The following is a 22,874-nucleotide window of genomic DNA, read 5'->3' as shown; positions in this document are numbered from 1 at the left end:
TCACGAGCGCGCTCTCATTTTATAGCGAAAAACGGTAGCGCTCTCGTGCATGTGGGATCACTAATTACCGGAGACACGAAGTGACGCTGAGATGACAGCGCGCTGAAAGCACAAACATGATTTGATGGCGCAGCAGGCCGGACCATATTCGGCACCCGAGGTGCCGAATACAAGCAATTTTCGGCACCTGAGGTGCCGAATACGGTGAAAAGTGCCGTATTCGGCACCGTAGGTGCCGAAAATTAGTGGGGTCGGCATTTTTTCAGTTTTTGAGGTACCAAAATCGGATTTTCGGATTTTGATGTGCCGAATACAGGTGCTAGATTTGCAAATACACCAATTTATTATATATTTTGGTAAATACGATGATGCATGTTGTCTATTTTTTCTATTTTTTCCGTGTGTGTATATATATACGGCGAGTTTATTCTGCGCCTATGCGCAGCTACCATTCGCGCTGCGCACATCCCACAACCGTCAATTACAATCTAAATAATTACGAGTTACAACTTGTTACATAGATTAATTACAACTCGACCTCCAACATGCACCAAACAACATGAGCCGGCCAACCAGCTTGTGCCACGTCTTCCATCATCCACCCGTCAGAGCGTTGCATGCGAAGAATCTGTTGTTGATTCGAATCGTTAAAATGTAAGATCTTTAGAACCACATATCCGATTCTCAATCCGTTTGATGTATATTGTTGATAAAAATGTGATTAACAAAATAAGATATATCAAGACTATATTTTGATGAAGTTTTAGAATCATAAAGTAGTTATGTCTATATAGTAACAACATGGTGAACTGCAATGTTCTCTAGTGGTGGTAGACACTTTAGTTACAACATGGTGAACTCTTTAGTTACAACATGCTGAACATTACAACTGCAACATGGTCAAGTAGTACAGTTGCAATATGAAATAATAAAATCAAATTAATTGCATCATGTAACTATAAACAGTTACAATTATAGTAAACATTACACTTACAATATATAGACAATCTAGTTATAACATGTATATAGTTGTAACCGCTCTGTCTGTGGTTGCAACTAATAGTTGTAACCGCTCTATCTGTAGTTGCAATCACTCTATACTACATGTTGTAACTCATCTAATGGCGAGTTGCAACTCGTGAGTTGTTATTCTGTGTCTGTGCGCATGCTGCACATACGCTACGTATATACATACATATATATTTGTATCCGTATGTACACATGGGCATGAGGGAGACCCACCTCTGCAATAGCTCAAGTGACTCGATCCTTTGTTGGCCGCCGATTCTTGGTACTTCGATATATGTTAATAGATTCCTGGAGCATCAAATCAGGAATCAGTATAAAGGAGCCAAAGATGACACAATAAAACTTTGTTTATTTTGATGCAAGAAAAACATTTCATAATATTACCTGACACCAGAACCATCTTTAGAGTTTCCTTTGTGTTAGAGATTATGTGGACCTGATTTACTTGTTTGTAATATTAACAAGAAGGTTGTTTGCTTGCTAGTTGCTAGCAAAGGCATGGTCTGCCTCATCAAATTTCTTGGTGGATCACTGGGATCTTTGGAAAAAAAATATTATTATTATTTTATGGGAACTTCAAAATTATTGCACGAATTTGAAAAATTAAAAAATAACCCACTGCACGATATGGTTCCGCGAAAATTATTTTTCGTGAGTTGGAGTAACAAAAATATAATTCTCGTGGATTCGTTTAACAAAAATTTAATTTTCACAGTTTGAAAGTGCAAAATATTTTTACGTCTTAACAGCGTGAAAATATGAAATTTGTCATGGGACCGAAATGCAAAAACTAGTTTTCCCGGGGCATGCATGTGAAAACTGCTAGTTTTTGCGGAAGGGTCGCACGAAAATTGGTCTTCGCACTGTTTGTCCATGCGCGCCTCGCTTTACTCCGTTACCGGTCGCGCACTTACCCTCCTGTGCATTTGGCTGAGATAGTGGCGTCGATTGGGAGAGAAGAGGAAGAAGAGAAGGAAGAAGAAGAAGGGAGAGGAAGAGGAAGGAGAAGGAGGGTGCAGGAGGAGGGAGATGAAGGTGGGAGCAGGAGGAGGGAGAGAAATGAGAAGGAAGGAGGGAGAATAGGGAGGAAAAGAAAGAAAAATAAGGTAAATAAAATTATTTAGCCTGTGTAATTTTAATTAAGTAGTTGTTAGTTTTAGATTTATGTAGAAATATTTGTTAGTTATAGGTATTTGTAGATTTATATTATGATAAATGAGTAGGGGAACAAATTTAGATATATGTAGAAATATTTGTTAGTTTTAGATGTATGTAGAAATATTTTATATTAGGATACATAAGTAGTGGAACAAATTTAGATGTATATACAAATACTAGGCTCGATTATGCACAAAATACTCTATTAGAGGGGGTGAATGATTACAGAAGTTAATTTCAAATTTTAAATCACCATAATTAAATATGCAATTTAATTGCAAAATTCAGTTCGGACAGATATCTATCACCTCACTAAAAGCCATGCCCAGAAAAATCCAACCGTTGGAATGCCCTCAAATTTTACTGTAGAAATTAGATCATTATACGAAACTATTTTCACAAGAATCAGGTCAATCAGATCTATGTATATAAAGATATGAAATTCACAAGTAGATTACGATGAAAATAAATCAAACGTAAATAGCACAAGGATTATAAAAAATTGACCAATCAAGAATTTCAAAGAATTACCTTGCTGTCTTAGGATGATTTTGGACGGATCAAATCAACACAAATCGCAAATCTCAACATCTAAAATCAACACCAAAACAACAAATATGGAAAGCACAGAGAATATCTTACTAAAATTTAATCTTCATTGCATGGATGGGTTCATGAGATACATATCAAAGCATTCATAAAATATTCCCTCGCCAAACCCTAAATTTTCTATCTATTTTGCTAACCTCAAAATAGATCGGTTCTGTTCAAAAACCTCTCGATGTATTGTTTCTCATCGCCGGTTCCTATTTTTGAATCCAAACTCCCGACTGGGCTCCTCCAAACCGACCTGAACCCGCGTGGCCTAAGCTCCACGCTTCCACCGCACGGACTGACACCTGGGCCATGGCCTGGTCCACTTGGGTTCCCACGCCCTGAAACCTAGCCGCCAACACATGGCCTCCCACGTGGGCCATAGCGCCTGGCCACACGGCTTCGTAGCTCGCTCCTCAATTCGATTCTGGTAAGACTATCTCCAACGGTGTCTCGTCCCCATTCCTCTTCCCTTCCCGATGGCAAAAAGGACGCGAGGGGAACCGCGGGCGAGGTCCAACGGAGTCCCGTCGCGGGCCGGCGTGGGAGGGGATAGGAGAGAGGTTCCCTCGCCCAAGGGAACCTCTCTCCTATCCCTTCGCGGAGAAGCGGTCCGAGAAAGTCGCAGGCGGTTGGGCTCGCGCGGTTGGTCGGAAGCGAGGGGCGTCCACGCAGGCGAGCGCGAGGAGGGCAACGGACGGTTGCCGCCGTCGCCGCTGGTCTCCCAGAGGCTAGATCCGCTCGTTGCTGTGGAGGGGAGCATCCATCTGTCCGGAAGGTACACATTTTTCCTCAAACTCATTCGGATCTGAAGGAGAGGCGGCAGCTTCATGTGCGAAGTAGGTCCAGGGGACGAGCGCTGGTTGGGGTAGTAGGCTGTTCGGCCGTGGCGTGGGGTGGCACCGTTAGAGGGGAGGTGGGCGACGGGGACGGGACCTGTGGCCTTGGGCGCCATCTTGATTTGGATGGGCGTCTCGGGTAGGGCCGGTAGACCGGCAGTAGGCAGCTGGATCTGCGACGTCGGCCTCGGCATGCCTGCCGGCGACACAGAATCACAAATGCTCATAGACTCCCTCCTTCATGTTGTAGATGGACGCCACCACGCTTGCCAAGCTTGTGTCCAACCTGCAGGATCATGTGCAGGGGGCAGCATCCGCGTTGAAGAAGGTGGCACACGAGAACTTTAGTCCGGAGAGCACCCCTGCTGTTGCGGAGTTCAACTTAGCCCTTATGGAGGTCGAGTCAATTGCAGCGGATTTGGAGCAGATTGTGTTCCAAGTAGAGGATGCTCTTCAACGTGGTGTCGTGGCGAACCAAGTTGTATTGGCCGACAATAGCAGTGCGGCTGTTGAGGAGGAACCTTCGAGATCGAATGACATTGACGACGATGGTGTCATTCCCGCCGACTGGACCTCAGATGACAAACCGTGTGCTGATACGGACGATGGCTTCTCCATTGAATCCGATCGTTCGTGGAGGCTGTAGTCGGGTCGGTAGTTTGTTAAATAGTTGTGTCATATGGTGTGGACTATTGGACAGGATGCCTTTTGATAATTTGGGGTTCAGCTGTCACTTGAACCCTGCAAGGCCTGTAGATGTTCAATGTAGCAATCACACTGTTGATGATGGTTGTATGATGTGCTAGGTTTTATGTACGGAAAACTTGTTTAGTTTCAAATTGCTAGGATTTGGGAGTACAATGTATGAACTATGAAGCATTGTGCGATGTATTAAGTTCCTGCAATGTATGAACTATGAAGCATTATTATGTATGGGTTTCCTTCCAATTTCATATGCAATTCAGGTTTTGGTTCTTGTATGTCTTGTTCATCTCTTGCTAGGTAACATGTATGCTTGTCTTTGATGGAGGTCCTGTATATGCTGCCACTTGTATGCCATGAAACCTTTTGTCTGTATGTATGTGTAGCTATTAAGGTCTGTATGTGTAGCTATGAAGGTGAAAAATTGCTTCTTTACTTTCAAATTTGCTGCATTGCTGTTTCTTTTTGGTTCATTGCTGTCAATTACCTCGATTTTGTTAGGAATTTCGAGGCAAGTTGTGCTCTGAAGAATTTAATTTTATAATGTAGCAGTTTGTTGGCACCAATGCACTTCTATTATGAGTCCTATTATTCGTGCTAATCTGAGATCTTACATTATGAGTTCTATTATTCATGCTAATCTGAGTTCTTACATTATGAGCCATATTATTCATGTTAGGTAACTTGTATGCTTCTCTTTGAAGGAGGTCCTGTACATGATGCCACTTGTATGCCATGAAACCTTATGTCTGTATTCATGCTACTCTGAGATCTTACATTAAGGTCTGTATGTGTAGCTATGAAGGTCAAAGATTGCTTCGTTAATGTCAAATTTGCTGCATTGCTGTCTGTATGGAAACCTCAGGACTCAGGTGTTGGGTTTCTGGTGGCAGCTACGAATTTGCGATATAATTTGCCTTTGTCTCTTTTAAAAATTTTGTTAGGATTGGTGATTCGAGCTAATGTGCATGAACTAATTTGTGAGAGTATCTGAGACAAACTGAGTGCACCAAAGTCTGAATAGGCAGTATCCTTTGGTCATGTGGAGTTTCCTGGATGTAATTGGTACCCTATCTTACAACTGTTGGCAAGAAGGGTATCCTTTTGGTCATGCAGCAAATGCTATGTATTACATAAAACAAAGTTCTTTGTGATTTCTGTTTTAGAAGAGAATTCCATTATTTCTATCCTGGTTGTATCATTGGGTTCATTATCTGTGAAATTATTAAAAACATAACACAAACTTCTACTTTTCTAGCTACTGTGCCCCCACGAGAGCCTTGCAATTTTGTTAACTACTTATTCTCGAGGATTGGGTTCATTATCATGCTAATGTATACTTGTTCTTGTGGTCTGCAGTTGCTCTATGGATCCGTTTTATGAAAGCTTTCTTTAGGACGGCGTGCAGCGGATGGCATGGTCGGTGCCGCCGCTGCAGGGGGGACCCTCCAGTGATGAACCATCACCACAGATGGGGCATTTCGTGGTTGCGGATAGTCAAGAATTCCACCCCACAACGGAACCGGACCTCGGCCATTTCAACATTGGCAGCGATGACACAGGGGCGAAGAAGGTGAACTCCTCAAACAGGAAGAAGAAGGCGGAGAACAAAACGGACAGAACAAAATGGATAGATGACGAGGATGAGCTGCTCGTGCCCGCATGGTTAAACATGAGCCAGGATCCGGTAGTGGGAACTGATCAAACCAAGGAGACGTACTGGGGCAGGATCGCCAAGTACTTCAACACGTATAGGCAGCCGAATATGATGCCGAGGTCGGACAAGGCTTTGGTCAACCACATGAAGCTCATCACAGACGCAGTGACCAAATTTGCGGTGCACGTGAGGAAGGTGGAGCAGCTCAATCCGAGTGGGACCAACGAGCTTGACAAGGTAACTAACACAAGCCAATGAACCATACTTGTATGATATTGTCCATAAATGAATCCTGAATGCTGGTTGTTTGTGAGCTTGTGCTTGTGAGCATAACTGAATCCTATGTGCTAGGGGTGGCATATGCTCTGGAAATTGCTTATTGTAGAATTCTATTTCTCCAAATGTGTTGAAGGCCTCTGCAATACCCATTAACACCAATTGGGGTGCAAGCCACAAGACTGTCATAGGTGATATCCCTCCATTAGACAAAGCTGAATTTCTCCTTTTATGTTCAACAAGTGTATGCTTGCTGTTTGTGAACCTTTGCTCCCTGTCTGCTTCATTATCATATTACTACGCAGCACAAGTGTTCACGTCTATGTTGTAAGCATGTGTTGAAGCACACAGTCATTGCTGGGCACAAGTGTTGATGTATATTTTGTTTTGTACACAATGTGCCAGTTCTGTAGATTGTATCTCATGGTTTCCTTGATTCGCAGATGGCGCGGGCTTGCACAACATACAAGGGGATTGAGGGTAGGCCTTTTGCTTACATGCATTGCTGGGTGATGCTTGCCGAGCACCCCAAGTGGCACGCGCACGAGTCCGCCAAGGCGCAGAAGATAAAAGATGTGGCCGAAGCACAGAACAGCCCTGTTGCAGGGACTGAATTCCCGAACGACGCAGCATCCAATGCATCGGCTGAGGTTTCTAGGCCCATTGGAAGGGACGCAGCTAAAGCGGCTCGTGCTCGCAAATCAGCCTCCACAGCATCTTTGCCTACCGTGTCGCTCAGCATGTATGACACACAACTTACTGAAATCATTGAAACAAAGAAGGTTATGGTGGAGCTGAAGAAGGAGCAGGTTTCTGTCATGCGTCTTCAAGCATCAGTCCGAGTAAATGATCAGGATGAGCGTATAATGAAGGTCGACTTGGATAGTGTTACTGGTCCCCTAAGAGACTACTACAAGGGGAGGCAGGAGGAGATCCTGGCGCGATGGAAAGCCGTAGGACATATCCCGTAGTTGATCGTGTGTGGATTTGCGAGACCTGTATCCATTGCAGACATGTGTGGTGTAATCTGTTATGAATTGTTGTATGGACCTGTGTGTTGTAATCTGGTAGGAATTGTTGTATGTACCTGTGTGTGATCTGAATGTGGTCGGCTAAAGTCCCTAGAAACCTATATCAGTTTGCTTCACTGATATGATTTCACTTGTGTGCTTCCTATGGTACATCAAGTTGCTTGCATATATGCATCACCTGTATGCACAATTACACGAGTTGGTATGTTCGAAAAGGAAAGAAGAGGACAGCCCTCGCCGACTGGTTTGACCTCAGTACACATATAGTACTTCATTGCAGACATAACTAAAACAGATTGCATTTGACTCATTGCTACAAATCCATTCATACATTCCGATTGCATCTGACATAACTGAAACAGACATTACGATACACTGCGATAGTAAACATTGACATTGAATAAACACATAGTACAGTACATTACGATGACTGCCAAGGCAACGACGACGCATAATCTAGATGGAACATGATGACAAATCTAATGTGCTCCATGACGACTCCATAAGTGCTCCACGAGATCATCACGTAGTTGGTGGTGCAATGCCCGGTTCCTGATTGCTTCAGTGACTTCTATGTATTTCAGGACAGCTTGGTCAGGATTGCGGCGGGCTGTCGCTTTCTCGCCCATGTAATCAAACACCTCGTCCACATCTGTGCCGGTCCCCTCATCCTCAATGATCATATTGTGCATTATGACACATGCAGTCATAATGTTGTGCAGTGTGCTTTCATCCCACATTCTTCCTGGACCGCGAATTATGGCGAACCTCGACTGCAGCACGCCAAATGCGCGTTCAACATCTTTCCGGACAAATGCTTGCTTGGCAGAGAAATACATGCTCTTGTTCCCCCTAGGTGTTGAAATAGGCTTAACTAGGGTCGCCCATTCGGGGTAAATTCCATCACCTAGGTAGTACCCCATGTCATACGTGTTACCGTTAATGGTGTATGACACAGGGGGCGAAGTTCCATCCGTGACCCTGCTAAAAATGTTAGAGCGGTGCAAAACATTTATGTCATTAAGACTACCGGGCATCCCAAAAAAAGCATGCCATATCCAAAGATCATACGATGAAACCGCCTCCAAAACTATGGAGGGTTTGCGTGTATGACCGGTATATGCACCATGCCATGCTTTCGGGCAGTTCCTCCAAACCCAATGCATGCAATCGATACTCCCCAGCATCCCGGGGAACCCTCTCTGCTCGCCAATGGCTAATAGTCGAGCAGTATCCTCCGCGGTGGGAGCACGGAGGTACTGCTCGAAGAAAATCCGGACAACAGCTTGCACAAACTTTCTCAGGGCGAGCCTCGCTGTGCTAGCCCCGATCCGAACATACTCATCCACCGCGTTCGCACTGACTCCGTATGCCAATTGACATATGGCAGCTGTCATCTTTTGGAGGGGACTTAGGCCCAGCTTTCCGGCGGCATCCCTCCCCTGCCGAAACCATGGGTCGTGGTTCTCCACAGCAGCGGCAATTCTCAAGAACAATGGACGACTCATCCGAAACCTAAGAAGGTGAACAGTCGTTACTACGAATCACAACCTACAAATTTGTTTAGTAGGAAAAATGGTCTCACCTACGACGGAACAATGTATCACCATACACTGGCATGTCAGCGAAGTAATCCTGAAATAGCCTAGCAGCACCTTCCTGGTGCCCACGGTCTATGACCGCATGTCCTGGCACGGAGCCACGATGGCGGCGGCGATCTTGGGCACCAAGTTGTTCCTCCTCGATGACGACCTTGAACAGCAAATCATCCTCTTCGTCGCTAGAGTCTGATGACAACATGAACATATCTTCAGACGTAGATGAGCCCATTGTGCCAGTGTCAAATGTGGAGGCAATTGTGGTTATCTGCTATGGTAGGTGCACTCTTTTATAGCGACGACAGACTTCTCGTGCAAGGAACCCGCGCCTGGCTTCCCCTGCAAGATCCCAGGCATGTGCTCAATTGCTTCCAGGGGAAGACACTTCAACACGAAGGCAGCACACATGTGATTCCTGCCTTCCATGAGAAGAATCTACTACACGAAGGTAAAAGCAATACGGGTTTGAAAAAAGACCGTTGTACGAAACACATATACATACTGATGGTTTATTATTGGTTGTTGCCATGAAATGGGTACCAGGCATCCACCTCTGCTCTTCGGATTTTTGGAAAAGAACAATACAGAGAAACATAGTGGTATAGAGATTTATGGTGGAAATGATAGAATATTTGTATACGCGGCCGTATACGTAGTTGTATTGTTCGTGTCATGGCAATATTGTTTGCGTCCCCTACCCAACACGTATACGCAACCGTATTGTATACGTTATGGCAGTTATGAGGAAATAATAGAATATTGGAAGTCTGTTAGGAAAGGGAATGGGGAAGGGAATGCTGTTGGAGTGCAGGAATTTGAAGGGAACGAATCTGGGAAGGGAATCCCTTCGGGAAGAGATTTTGGGCTGGGAAGAGAAGGAAACCGTTGGGGACAGTCTAATGACAAGAGGATCCGGATTCTGACTTTGTTGTTGATGCGTAGGTTTGGTTTCAAACACCGTGCGATATCAGGAGATCCTCGTCTTGAGAAGAGTTGTGTAGTAGTTAGTATTTGTACAGTGGGACGTTTCTGAATAAGATGGTCTTGTTTTATTTTTAGGTGTTTAGTTGGAGTACAAAAGAATAGAATAGTTTTTATAGGAGAATATTTCTAAATGCTGGACGAAGGGATCTTAAGAAGTTTCTCGAATGCAGATGTCCTACTCAGGACCAAAGACTTAAAATGGGCTCGTTTTATCCCTCTCACCAAACAAGTATTTTGAATCATCATATATTTAATGCATAGGTGGGGTCATCACATCCCACCTTATCCTCCATCCAAACAATATCTAAAATCGAAGGTCGGGAGATTGGTCCTCTCGCTACAAATAACAACAAATCAGGGCTTTTAAATTGGTTAGTGATCTCGATCCTAAAATAGATAAAGAGAAAGATGGATGGAATTGAAGGAGGCATGGAGTCAGGGAACATGGCGGGAGAGCAGGGTTGGACCGCTGGGGGAAGAATGCTAAGATCCGTTGTACCTCTGCTCCTCCCCCAGGGAAGAGGACATCGAATCTGATGCCGCATGAGCGAAGGGTGATTTCTGTGCATATGTTCATGACGTTGGTGATCATAGATGCGCAGGTGTACATAGACGTAGTGGAGGAGGAGGTCATGGAGGAGTACCGCTAGGCAAGGAAGCTCCACGAGTACGACCCGGACAAGGAGCAGAGAAGCGCCTCACCAGAGTCACAGAAAGTACCCGTCACCCGACGACCTCATCCCCAATATCGATGAGTACCTCAAGCTCCTTGACGACGACGACAAGAGGATTAGATCAATCGGATTGGGACAAAAATTAGATGAACTAGTCCTCTTAATTGGTACTCTTAAGAGTATGTACTTCCACATATATATATATCTTATAATATAGAAAGTATGTATTCTAAAAATATAGACTAGTTTTCTATATATGTGTGTCAAAATAGTGTTCTTAGTAATAATTGGACTTGTCATTTGCTAGTTATTATTTGCCTTGAACTGCAAAATAGTTGTCTCGTCGAAAAATTAATAAACCATTGTGGCAAAATAGTTGTGTCGTCGAAAAGAAATTTGCAGCCTACTGTGCTATACCGGGGGGGGAGCTTTTTCTGTACTGATCATACCTTCTGAATCTTCTGTACTGATCTATTATTAGGCTTACTCAATACAAAATTTTGTTACGAACTAGTTTACGAGGAATATATGATTAAAATATAATTAACTTTGAATATATTATTAAAAATTGATCTAACTTTAGAACATATAATTAATTTTCTCTCGTTTCAATGGTTACCGACGAACAAAAGCCTAATTACCATTATTTATATTGGTGTTTCGACGAAACGCCATCTCTCTCATTAACATATGGTATCAATAGTATCAATGAGGTATGGATCAATATAATACATCTTTAAAACCCAACAAATTTAGTGGCATATAAGTAATCTTCGATTGACTTTTGGTACTAGAGTTGAGGTCCGGCAAACGGTACAGGCTATCATCCTGGGCTGCTGGTGATATACAACTAACTGCTCGTTGGCAGTAAAACTAGTGACCAGTTATTTGCTGTCAGTTATCCATCTCATGACTCATTTGGTCTTAGTTTTCTTGCAGACCTATTTGTCAAATCTATCGACAAATCTTCTCATAAGAAATCGACAGAACCCATGGCAGATTTTAATTAGTTTAAAATTAGATAGATTTTGAGGTTCAAAATCTGTGGACAGACAGATAGTCAATCCCCGTGTTTTACATAGCTGATACAGAGATGAGACGAGAATATATACGTAGTACTCCGTATGTCAAAAGGATCGTTGGACAGGTGGGTCTGGGCCACCGCGTCCACGTAGGAGAAGCGTAATGCTCCCGACCGCCCAATGACACGAGTCGCCCCCACATGCCAGCGGCATCCGCGTTGCGTCGCTGCGGCCTCCGTCCGCCGGTGGGGGCAAGGGCAGGGGGGCCACCGGCCGCAGCCCTACCCGCGCCAAGAAAAGAGAGAGGCGGGAAAACTGCCGCCCGGTGACTGATTCGCCGCCCAAGTCCAACTCAATCCCGCGCGCCCTCCTCTTCGTCTTCCTCCCCCTTCGCCTCCCCCGATTCGGAAACCCTAGCAGCGAGGGTTCCAGAACCTCCTGGAACAGAAGGATGGCAGCCGCCGCCGCCGACCAAGCGCTGCTCGACCTGCTGCCCCGGATCCACGCCCTCTTCTCCGACCCGCTTCGCGTGGTAATGGAATTAATCCCCGCCCTGATCCTCTCGTCCGATCCCGCGCCGTCTTAGAGAGGATTTCCTGAACTCCGTTGATATTGCTGTTTCTTGTTGGTTCGTTTGGTGTGAAGACTTGAGTAAGGGTTGTGATAACCTCTTGCTGAGTGCTGACATTTGTTATGCGCTAGTGTTTGCTCTGGCTATATCTGTCCGATTCTGTGGAGGGATAGTTGAAAATTGTGTTGGATCCCGGCACATCTGTTGTTCTAGTGCAGCCTTCTTCGTTCTTACAAAAGAAAAGATTTTTTCCTATGGATGTCTGATTCCCCTGTTGATTCTTAGGAAATTTGATTCCTTTTTCCTTCAAGACTAGGTAATATTAACTTCAATCCTTATTAGCAGGAGTGAACTTGGTGTTGTAATATGTTGAGTTGTCATATTCGTCTGTTTTCATTTGTTTAAATTGGTGACAACTTAGTGTTTTCTCCATTTCAATTTGTTGGAATTGTTTACCTGGTGGCCAACGTTTGTGCACTCTGTAATGTATTGTGCTTTTGTAACAGATTTCGTACAAATGGCTTAGTCGGAATTTCTCTGTATCATCAAATGATGCCAAGAGGTAATCTTTCAGCTTTTATGGATATTTGCCCTGGGAAACTGTAATATCATCAGCACGACTAACTAGTTGCGTTACGTTCAGGTTGCTTCAGGAGTTCGTCAACAAACATGGAACCGACCTCAAAGTGATTTATAGTGTGTCTGGGTGGTTGAAGAACAATCCCCAAAATTATTGTGTAAAACTCACTTCAGGCCCAAAACTTGAAGGTAATGCATGCATCCGCATTCTTTTTTATGGCACAGTTTCCTAAATTACATTGTTTCCTCTCAGATAATATCTTGATAATTGGATCTAAAATGTTCTCTTTGTCTTCACTCTCCAGTGATATGCTGGTTTTGCCATGCTAACCTTCTTTTCTAAATAGTCAATTTATTCGTTTGATGCAGAAACAAGGCAAGAATTCAGAGATTCTTGTTCGGTTCAGGTCTACAGTATACAGGCTTGTATTCCAAAAGATACCGCTGTACTTTGGAATCCTGAATTTGTGCAGGCAGAGGAGCTTTTCAACCAGCCATTTGATGAAGACAATTGTTTGAGAGACAATAGGTATTGTTCTTGTTATTCCCCTTTATGTCCCCCAAGTAATTGTAAGGGAAGACATAACAAGATGAGAATAGTACATAACTAGACACATACAGAGAGAGGGAGGGAGGATGCTAGTATATAAAACAGCAAAAATATTAAAGATAACTTCCTGGTGCAAACTTGTGCATGTAAGCATGCCAATGTATGTCACTTTTGTCCCTGATCATTATTCTTAATTTCACACAGGTTTTGTGCGGTTTTGAATTCTTTTGTCAAGCGAACTTCCAGTGGGAAGCATGTGAGTACATTGCCACCAAAGCCTATAAATAGTGCTACTGCAGCCGCACAATCAAAACCTAGTATTACTCCAAAGGAGCAGTTTGTTACAGCTCGGCAGCAAGATATGCCTGGACCGTCTAGTCCAAAGCAGGTAACAGGCAATAAGGCTGAGAAGGATAATACCGCAGCTTTAGATAAAGATGGCAATGCTTCTGTCGCCAAAGAACCGTCAATTGCTGTCCATGCAAGCAAAAACAAAGCTCAGAACGGAAAAGCTCAGACCGGCAATGGGGGATCTCTGGCTACCATGTGGGGCCGTGCATCAGCAAAACCCAAGCCTCCAACAACCACTAATTCTAGAGCTGTAGCAAGTGTTGCTGGTATTATCTCGCAAAAACTCATGGTTTAGCTCATGCTGCTTTATTTTCTTGCATGTTAACTTCCAACACCTCTAGTCTTGTAAAACTATGTTATGCCAAGCATACTGATGTATCGTTGACGTTTATATTTTTCAGCTACAGCTGATGCACAGATATGTGCAAAGGAAGAAGCAGGTGTTGATAGCAGTGATGACGAACAAGGTATAAAGTACAAGAGGGGTTCTAATGGAGCAAATAATAGAAAGAGAAGAGCAGTATTTGATTTTTCAGATGATGAGGAAGAGGACATTATTGTAAGCATTGCATCTCCTGAGCTGCCTGTACAGCTTGCCCCAAATCCTGTTACTGAAGCTGCTGAAGACACTAAAGCAAATCAAAATAACTCGGAAAATAAACAGGATAAACCGAACAGTGTGAAAGACTGCTCAGTAGGGATGGATTCTGACTTTACTTCTGAATGTAAAAACGAAAGTGCCAACGCTATGAACCACTCCGGAATTACCTTAAAAGAAAAGAGCAGTGATCCTCCAATCAATGATAATAAGCAGGATCAAACTGCTGAGCCTGCTTCAACCTCACCAAAAAGAAGGAAAGTTTTGAAGACACGCATAGATGAGCGGGGAAGGGAAGGTATAGTTATACTCTAAACCCAGTAAAACACACTGTTCATCGTTCGATTATGTTATAGTTTTCCTATGCTTACTGGCTATTATAAAAGCAAACATTACAATAGCAACAAAACTTCAATGCCCCATATTGTGATTCTGCTGTCATGCTGTGTTGAAATGTTGGTATCCAAATGCAAAAAATTATGACAGCATGAATAAATGATTAATAATGTTAACATGTTGAGGTAATATACTCAGATGTAGCCATTAAACAATTGCATTTTATATAAGCTCTGATTTCCTTTATGTAGTTTTTTTGGATGTATGCATAACAAAGTCTACAGATTGTTCAAGGTGCTACTGACATGTGTTCTTGATGCATTGTTTTGCTGTTCTGCCCTACAACTTAGCTTTTTGGTGATCCTTTTGTTTATTTCTCTCATCTACTTTCTAATCCACCCACATGATTCTAATTCTTTTGAGGCATTGGTTATTTTCTGTTTCAGTTACTGAGGTTGTCTGGGAGGGTGAAGCTTCTGCCAGCGATAAGGCAGAGACGAATGTGAGCAATACTGATGCTGGAAGGAGGTAACAGACTTGTTTTTATTTTGTATTGTGAGTTTTGACAATTCGTTATTTTTATAATTGAATCTGCATGTTTCAATGCAATGCCATTCCTTGGTAGTTGATATTTGAGAGTGTGAAACAAGTATCACTAGACAGTTTTATGACAAGTTTTCTTTTCTAGTTCATTTGGAGCAAAAAAAATACATGATGAATCTGGAATTCACCAAGAAAGTTTGCTTCAAGGCATTGCCTTTACTATGTTTTTAAAGTAAGATTTAGTTCTTATAGACTTATAGTTTACCAGTGAGAAACATTAGTTTATTTGTGTGTGCTGATATATTTGCCAATTGATCTCTTTATGGCCTGGCCTGCGGGAAATTTGTAACCCTGAGCCAAAGGACTTCTCTGCATGTTAATGGCAATCAACAGTTCTTGCAAAATGTCAAGCTTAGCTGTAAATTCATTCGATAACTGAAGCAATATGTTCTTTCTGTATTACTCTCATTGAGCCCAGAAAACTGCTCATGACTAGATCTCACTACTGAATTATCAGTTCTATTTTCCTCTGTTACTCAAATCCTTTTCTGTACTCTGCTGTACTGATGGGAATAATTTTAAAATTTGTCAAAACTTCCTTATTTTTTTTACAAAAACGAACAGGCAGGAATTCTTATTAGGCAGAACCATCTTTCAGTCTGCCCTTAGCTCTATGAACTTGTTGATTTTGTTATAGTCAATTCCTTGTTATCTGTAGTGGGTACATACATACAACACAAGGGAGGTATGTGGCCTGACAGCAGTGCCTTCCTGACCTGATGTTCATCTTTTGTAGAAGATCGTTACACGATTAGACAACTTGAGCAAGTGCATTCCTTTTTGTTTCACTGCCTCACTTATCAATTTGCTGTAACTCAACCCAAACGTACTGCTGCTTTTCTTTGACCTTCCATTTTTGTGTCAGGGCAACACCTCTTCCAAGCAAGCCACAGCCAGCAGCCAACACTGGCAAAAGCAAAGGTTCGAGTAAAACAGCAGGCAGCAAGAAACCTGCGAAGGCTGGTACCAATCAAGGGAACATTATGTCATTCTTCAAGAAGAAATAGGCCTGCACACGCGCCTATCCGCATGGACTAGTTCCGCAAACTATCTGTTGTTGCACTGACATCAACTACTGAATTGAGCCCCCCAGACGTCTGAATTGGCTCTACCTGAATATCATCAGGTCGTAAAAGGACCGCTCCAATCCAATTAGGCGTCCGTTGTATCATTTTGTCGTAGTACGTAGTATTGGTTTTTTTTTTCTTTTTGAGAGGAGCAAGTAGTACTGATTTAGTTAAGCAGAGAGCGCGTTTCGGAATTCAGAGATTATCTTGCTGTTTTTGTTGGTGTAGGTATATGATCTGAGCTCAACTGTTTGCACGATGTTGGTTCGTCTGGGAATCAAGGAAAACTCTAGGGTATTTGTCCGGTTCGTCAGAACCACTGGAGAAGGCATGTGATAACTGCATGGCCTCTGAAAGTTTGGTAGGTGCCCGTGTGCCTTTGTGACTCCACCGTCTGGTCAGAATCAGGGGTGGCATGCAAGCATGGATGAATTCTGGTCGCCTGCTCTGACACATGCTCTGTTCCGTGCAACACCTGCTGTTGCATGCCCATGATGTACTACAGTTGGGTAAGCTGGATTCACCTTATCATCATCTCTTGAACTTTACCCCGTCACTTGCCAAGTAGCCGACGACCTCTGCGAGCGAGCAATCCTATGCTGAACCCTCTGTTTGCCTTTTTTTTTACAGTGGAACTCATTTCTACGGTTTTCATTAGAGATAGGGACTCGAATCCCGATAAGCTTGATCAGACTTTGTCACTGAGCTGTGAGCCCGTTCGCAACCCTCTGTTTGCTTGGCTGCAAAGAGAGGAGTGAAATGCAAGGAAAGTGAGACTAGTGTACTTAGAGGAGTATCATCATCTTGTCTTGCCGTCTTCTCCTCGGCAAGTCTCGCCGGCACACACCGTGTTCGACAAGCCAAGGTCGTAGAAACCGCTTTCGGCACCGCCCGTGCGCGCGTCGGCGCCTTCCTCGCGTGGCGTTCCCATCGATGGCTGCTCGCGATCTAGTGCCGCTGCCCGCCGGCATGATTTCGCCACGCGACGAAAGGGAGATGGAGGCTTTCAGGATGGCCAGATCCATCCATCGGTCGCGAAGGCTCCTGTTCTTTCGTCGCTTGTTCCAGACAGATTATGAGTTAGTATTTGGTTACTGAGATGTCTCTGGATAGAGGATAAAGTGATAGCAAAATATTTTTTTAATGTTGGATGAGAGGATCTGAAATTTTTTTGGATGCAGTCATCCTACTTACGTGGACGTAAAGATGACGGTGAACTTTAGATTTTAAAATGAGCTCGTTATATTTTTTTCCACCAAACAAGTATTTTAAATCATCATATCTCTAATACATATATGGATTATCTTATCTCACCTTATCCTCTAATCAAATACTACTTTATTGGCTGTGAAGACTCCATTGTATTTTTAATTTATTACTCATCTAGCTATACCGAATAAACCGAGATTTATATGTTCATATATACAGGCATTCGTGCTAGGCTCCATGCATTTGCAATGTTTACATTTTGTCCAACCCCAAACTGAAGGATTATGACTACTGTCCCAATCAACTCTGCAGAATTTGCAATGCTTACATTTTATCCAACAGTTAGTTGCTGGTATGGTACTTGACGGATGTGATGGTATGATACGTGAGGAAGTAAATTCTGTAGAATCATGTTCCGTAAAAATCCATTAGATCACTCTTTTTTTTATAATAACACGTATTTACTCTTTTTTTTTAACCTAACTATTAGATCTCAGAATATATAACTTATATAAAATCTTAAAAAAAATTCGTAGATAGAATTTTATAGGATTTATTTTTGGTACGTGATGGATGCATGTATTTGAATGTAGCAGGGGCACATGGGTCTAGTGCCGTCAGGAGGGCCCCGGCGCGGTGAAAAGAGACAAGAGGACGGCTGCCTCTGCGAGTCTGCGTACTGTGCATAGCCGTTGGATTCGAGGAACAAGACTCATCGCCTCCCTCCATTCCCTGTCACGCGGGCCCCGCGCCTAAGTGTGATGTCCCAAGACAGTATGTCCTTTCCAGATCTCGCTCCCAACGTGACCACGAGACACGATACAAATTCTCCGAGTACTGGTTTGGTGGATCTTGTGTAATTCACCGTCTACCGATTTTATGTTAAAAATAAAAAGTGGTTAAAAAACCAAAGAAGAAAATGAAGTTAACTTCTTACAACTACCAACTGACATTCCGAGAATCAACCTACAGCTAAACTCGACCCTATAATGTAATCTCTACTATTTAAAAAATACAAATTAATTCTTAAAACATTTGCATGATCTGTCCTTTCTCTGGTGTGAGTCTCTCATGTGACACAGGCGTGAGTGGTCTGATAGCCGCTTGCGCAAGCACATCCTAGGTAGATGTTGTGGGCTGTGTACCTATAACCGACTGAGCAGCCCCACGTCAAGCCACCAGCGCTTGCGCCTGCACCATATCACTCCAGCAACATCCACCCACACCTTGAGCCATCGCAGATCTCAACCTAGCTCCGCGCCAGCCTCCTTATGCCCACAACCAAGCTCTATCCGCATCATGTTTGACATGCAACCGACTAGTTATCACTAACACAAATAGAAGATACCTTGGTTAATTATATGGAACAACTACGGAGCAAAATATGTACATCTAAAAATACATATGTTAAAAGTAAACTCTTACAAGATTATATCAGTATTACTAAGGCTGTCTTTTAAAAAAAAAATAGAGCAAAGGATGTGACAGGACCATACGTGCAGCTCTTCTGGATCACTTCAGTTGCATGGATGGACGATGGAGTGGACATATAATTCGTACCTGCATGCTTGCATATTTTTTGACCTCAAACAATTGCCTGCTGACGTAGATATGCATAGGGGTTAACTGCCTGGGAGCAACAACCAAAAGCCAGCTTCTCAAAGTAACAGGAGATCTTTTGCATCAGTAATTACTCTACTGAAAAAAGTATGAATTATACAAAATTATTAGTATTATGTCATTTATAATATAAAATTATAAGTATTGTACATATTAATATAAAACTATAAGTATTATATACTAATTTCATATAAAACCTGATTTTAATTAGATACACTATAAAAATGCTCTTATGGTTCTCCAAAAATTCTAGAAATTATGTGTTCCATAGTCTATGTGTAATCTATTTTAATTGAATTCTCTAAAAAATTATGTGTAACATTTAAACTAAAATTCTCCAAAAAGACTACTTTTATAACTCATAATAATTGTTAGAGCCTCAAATAAAATCTAAAAAATGGAAAATTCATTAATATTATTTTTATATGATGGAATAATTTCTAAAATTATTTATAACCCTAGTTTATATGATAAAAAAGTGAGTTTCTTTGTAAGTATATAAATAGGGCATATAAATAGAACATTACAAAGTAACTCACTTTTTCACCATATAACTTAGGGCTGAAAATAATTTTAGAAATTAGTTTATCATATAAGAAGGATATTAGTGAATTTTACTATATTTTTGGGATTTTTTTGAGATCCTAACAATTGTTAGAAATTATAAAAGTAATGTTTTTGAAGAATTTTAGTTTAAATTATACACATGCATATAGATTATGGAACACGAACAAAAAAGTTTTAGGATTTTTGGATAAACATAAAACTATTTTTTGAGTGAATCTAATTAAAATTGAGTTTTATATAAAATTAGTGCGCAATAGTTTTGTATTACCATCACAATATTTATAGTTTTAGGTTACAAATAGTATGCTATTTATAGTTTTGTACAGTTTAATAAAAACAAAAAATGGCTCAACTATACATCCTACGAAAAGGCCAAACCAATCACTAGCTAGCAGTCCAAGGTACGACATCGATCAAATGTGACAAAACTGCAAACTCTTTCGCGTCGATATGATCTCTCTCTCTCTCTCTCTCTCTCTCTCTCTCTCTCTCTCTCTCTCTCTCTCTCTCTCTACCCGTCTATAATATCGATCATAATCTGCAACGACCTGATCATGAGAAGTAGTTGGTGGTTTTGCTGCGTGATGTGCTCCATGGATACATGCATATAATAGCACTTCAGATCACGTAACTTGCAGTCAAAGCATATAGGGCAATCCTGCCCAGTTAGCCGTGATCATCATGTAATCCACCAACCCGACCGACTAATAATCTGCGCGGCGCCCTTCTACTTCTCCTAAACTACTATATATACTATGCCACATGATCATGCACATGATTATACTTGAAGTAAACATATTATTCCTGGCCCTCCTGGGCCTTTGATCCTTAAAAGAAAAATGTAAAGTATTGCAATTTTACGAGTACTTCTCATTACTCATGACCTTGTTTATTTTACGCCAATCGTTATATAACACAAACGATCGATGTGTCAGCTCAAATTTCTCATCGAAAACCAATGTTCCATTTTCACCAACATTATGCATGTCAGTTGCACTATGATTTCCCGGGTCCGTTACCGTTACCTATATGAAAACATGTGGGTTTCATTTTAAGACAAAGAAATAAAGGAGATCAGAAGGTATCTTAGCTGGAGCTCGGCTCGTCTCACCCTCATGAGTTTAATGCTTAATTTTCTTTTGTTTTCGCGGGTCACGTTGTCTTTTGTATTTCGCCCATCTAAACTTTTTTTCTCCTACTTTGTAATATAAATAGACAGCTCTCCTATCTGTTTCGTTTCAAAAACAAAATTTAATACAGGGAATGAGACCGATAGCAAGGTTGGCCACACATGTGTCAATCGTGTGTGTTAATTCAGATTTAGATATGCATGCACGTTAAGTGCAACTAGTCAGAAGTTTCATCATAATTCACAGAAACAAAAGCCAAATTAGTTTGTGGCTGGTTGTTTTGCACGAGTCGTGTTCGCCCTCGCTTTTAGTCCATGTCGGTGAAAAGTATTGCACTGAAAAACCGTATCTAGATTATGCTTTGCTTTGAAATCCTGAAGTCGACGTCTTGATCCACCTCCTTTTTTCCGAGCTAATCTAGTTTTTTTTTTTCGAAAATAAATTAATGAGAGATTTTTCTTTAATTGCCTAACCAGATATTTAGTACATCCAACACAATGAATTGCTCAATTGAATCTTGGCCGCCTTGGTTCGTGTCGTAGCTTCAACTTTGGTGCTCACTTCTTCTCTTTTGTGAATGGCAGAGCTCCGGTCCTCCGATTTAAGAATACAACACCTATGATGCATGTTCATGACTCATGAGCTATGTGCCCTGTTCTGATATCATCACCAACTCATTACAACGAAGTGGAGATGCAAGTTTTGCTTTTTTGTGTTCTTGGGTCTATCCAAAGTTCACTTAAATGGAACTACAGATGTACTTACATCTTCTTTTTTTTTTGCTTTTTTTGTCTTCGGGTCTATCCAAAGTTCACTTAAATGATAATAAAGATGTACTTACACCTACTTTTAAGCTGAGAAAATAAATAAACAAAAGTAGTGACGTAGAGACTACTCGTTGGGCCATGTAACCTAATAATCAGGCATAACGGGTGTTTTATTGAGGTTATAAGAGATCAGGTGTTGCTTCCCTCTAATGATGAAGTCACAATTCTAAATGAAATTTTTTGTTAAAGGATTTAGGGAAAGAGGGGCTATATCGTGGTCTTCAGTGCATCCCAGACTCCCAGTCTGGACGAGCGTGAAGTGTATCGCCACCGCGCCCCTCTCTTCTAGAGAAGCTGTCTTTGCTGACTTCTCCTCCGTATCTAGTAGCCTTACTTCTAGCTCTAATATCGTCTCCTCCAAAGAGACCAAAGAAGAAGGAAAATAAGATCAAGAAGAAAGGCTCTAAGAAGCAGCTATCGGAGATATCGAAGGCCATTGTACCGGCAAAAAAATCCATAGAAATTGGAGTAGCGTGGACCAGTGCCAACACAAAATTCTAATATGGGAAGCCCATGATAGCGGTAGATGGCCTAAACGAAAAAAGTATGTGTCGATCTATATAATTACTACATACAGGCTTCTAGAGATAGTAATATCATATCCATAATCGTATAGTATAAACAAATACACTTATTAAATAATGATGACAGCTAATTCATTGTGGATTTCAATAACTTATATGACCTCTTTAACTTTGATATTCTAAACATATCATTGTTATGAATCTTTACATTATAAATCCCTTAAATCTGGATATTCATTAATTAATATCACTAAATCTTGAATCTAACTATGTTCTTATCTATAAATACTTGATGAAAAAAATAAAGAATAATAAGGAGTCTATCACATTTCTTGACCTGATACTATTATAATATCAGTCATTCAACTTCATTCTGACTATGCTATGAATCATATGGCCAGAGTAATACAATAATATTCTAAAATAAACAACCGTTGGGTGCGCACAACACCGGTGATCATTAGATTTTACTAGTTATTTTCCTCATATGAAACTTGGTATTCTACTTCGACTTATCAAGACTAGTAGGACCAAAAGATAAACTTAGACAGTGTGATTACAACATTGCAAAAGAACTCCTCGACGCGTAAGTTGCCTAATTTAGTTTACATATTTAACTTTTCTAACATTCAAATACTTCATAATAGATACCTCTTTATGCAGGACTTATGACAAGTATCTTCGAACTCAACTTAACTACAACACGAAAGACAGCCGCAGACTAACATATAAGACCGGATTCACAATAAGTGCTACCTAACAGATTAACAAATACTCT

General features: G+C 41.6%; 3 protein-coding genes across 3 annotated transcripts; 2 read left to right on the top strand and 1 right to left on the bottom strand.

Annotated features, from left to right (window-relative positions):
- Nucleotides 1–5,733: 5,733 nt before the first annotated feature.
- LOC133902539 (glutathione S-transferase T3-like) lies at nucleotides 5,734–6,237 on the top strand. The gene has a single exon (XM_062344157.1). The coding sequence runs from the start codon at nucleotides 5,734–5,736 to the stop codon at nucleotides 6,235–6,237; it is 504 nt and encodes a 167-aa protein (XP_062200141.1).
- Nucleotides 6,238–7,765: 1,528 nt separating this feature from the next.
- On the bottom strand, nucleotides 7,766–9,116 carry LOC133902529 (uncharacterized). The gene is made up of 2 exons (XM_062344148.1): nucleotides 8,872–9,116; nucleotides 7,766–8,801 (listed from the first exon to the last, which is right to left on the bottom strand). Exons 1-2 carry the CDS (start codon nucleotides 9,114–9,116, stop codon nucleotides 7,766–7,768), a joined length of 1,281 nt encoding a protein of 426 aa, XP_062200132.1.
- Nucleotides 9,117–11,777: 2,661 nt separating this feature from the next.
- LOC133899015 (uncharacterized) lies at nucleotides 11,778–16,516 on the top strand. Its single transcript, XM_062339893.1, has 8 exons — nucleotides 11,778–12,096; nucleotides 12,642–12,697; nucleotides 12,779–12,903; nucleotides 13,084–13,243; nucleotides 13,469–13,881; nucleotides 14,017–14,511; nucleotides 14,996–15,077; nucleotides 16,018–16,516. The coding sequence occupies exons 1-8, from the start codon at nucleotides 12,016–12,018 to the stop codon at nucleotides 16,157–16,159; spliced, it is 1,554 nt and encodes a 517-aa protein (XP_062195877.1). The 5' UTR covers nucleotides 11,778–12,015; the 3' UTR covers nucleotides 16,160–16,516.
- The last annotated feature ends 6,358 nt before the right edge of the window (nucleotides 16,517–22,874 follow it).

Source organism: Phragmites australis, chromosome 2 (genome assembly GCF_958298935.1).
Source record: "Phragmites australis chromosome 2, lpPhrAust1.1, whole genome shotgun sequence".
NCBI lineage: Eukaryota > Viridiplantae > Streptophyta > Magnoliopsida > Poales > Poaceae > Phragmites > Phragmites australis.
This window is presented reverse-complemented; position numbering and strand designations above follow the sequence as displayed.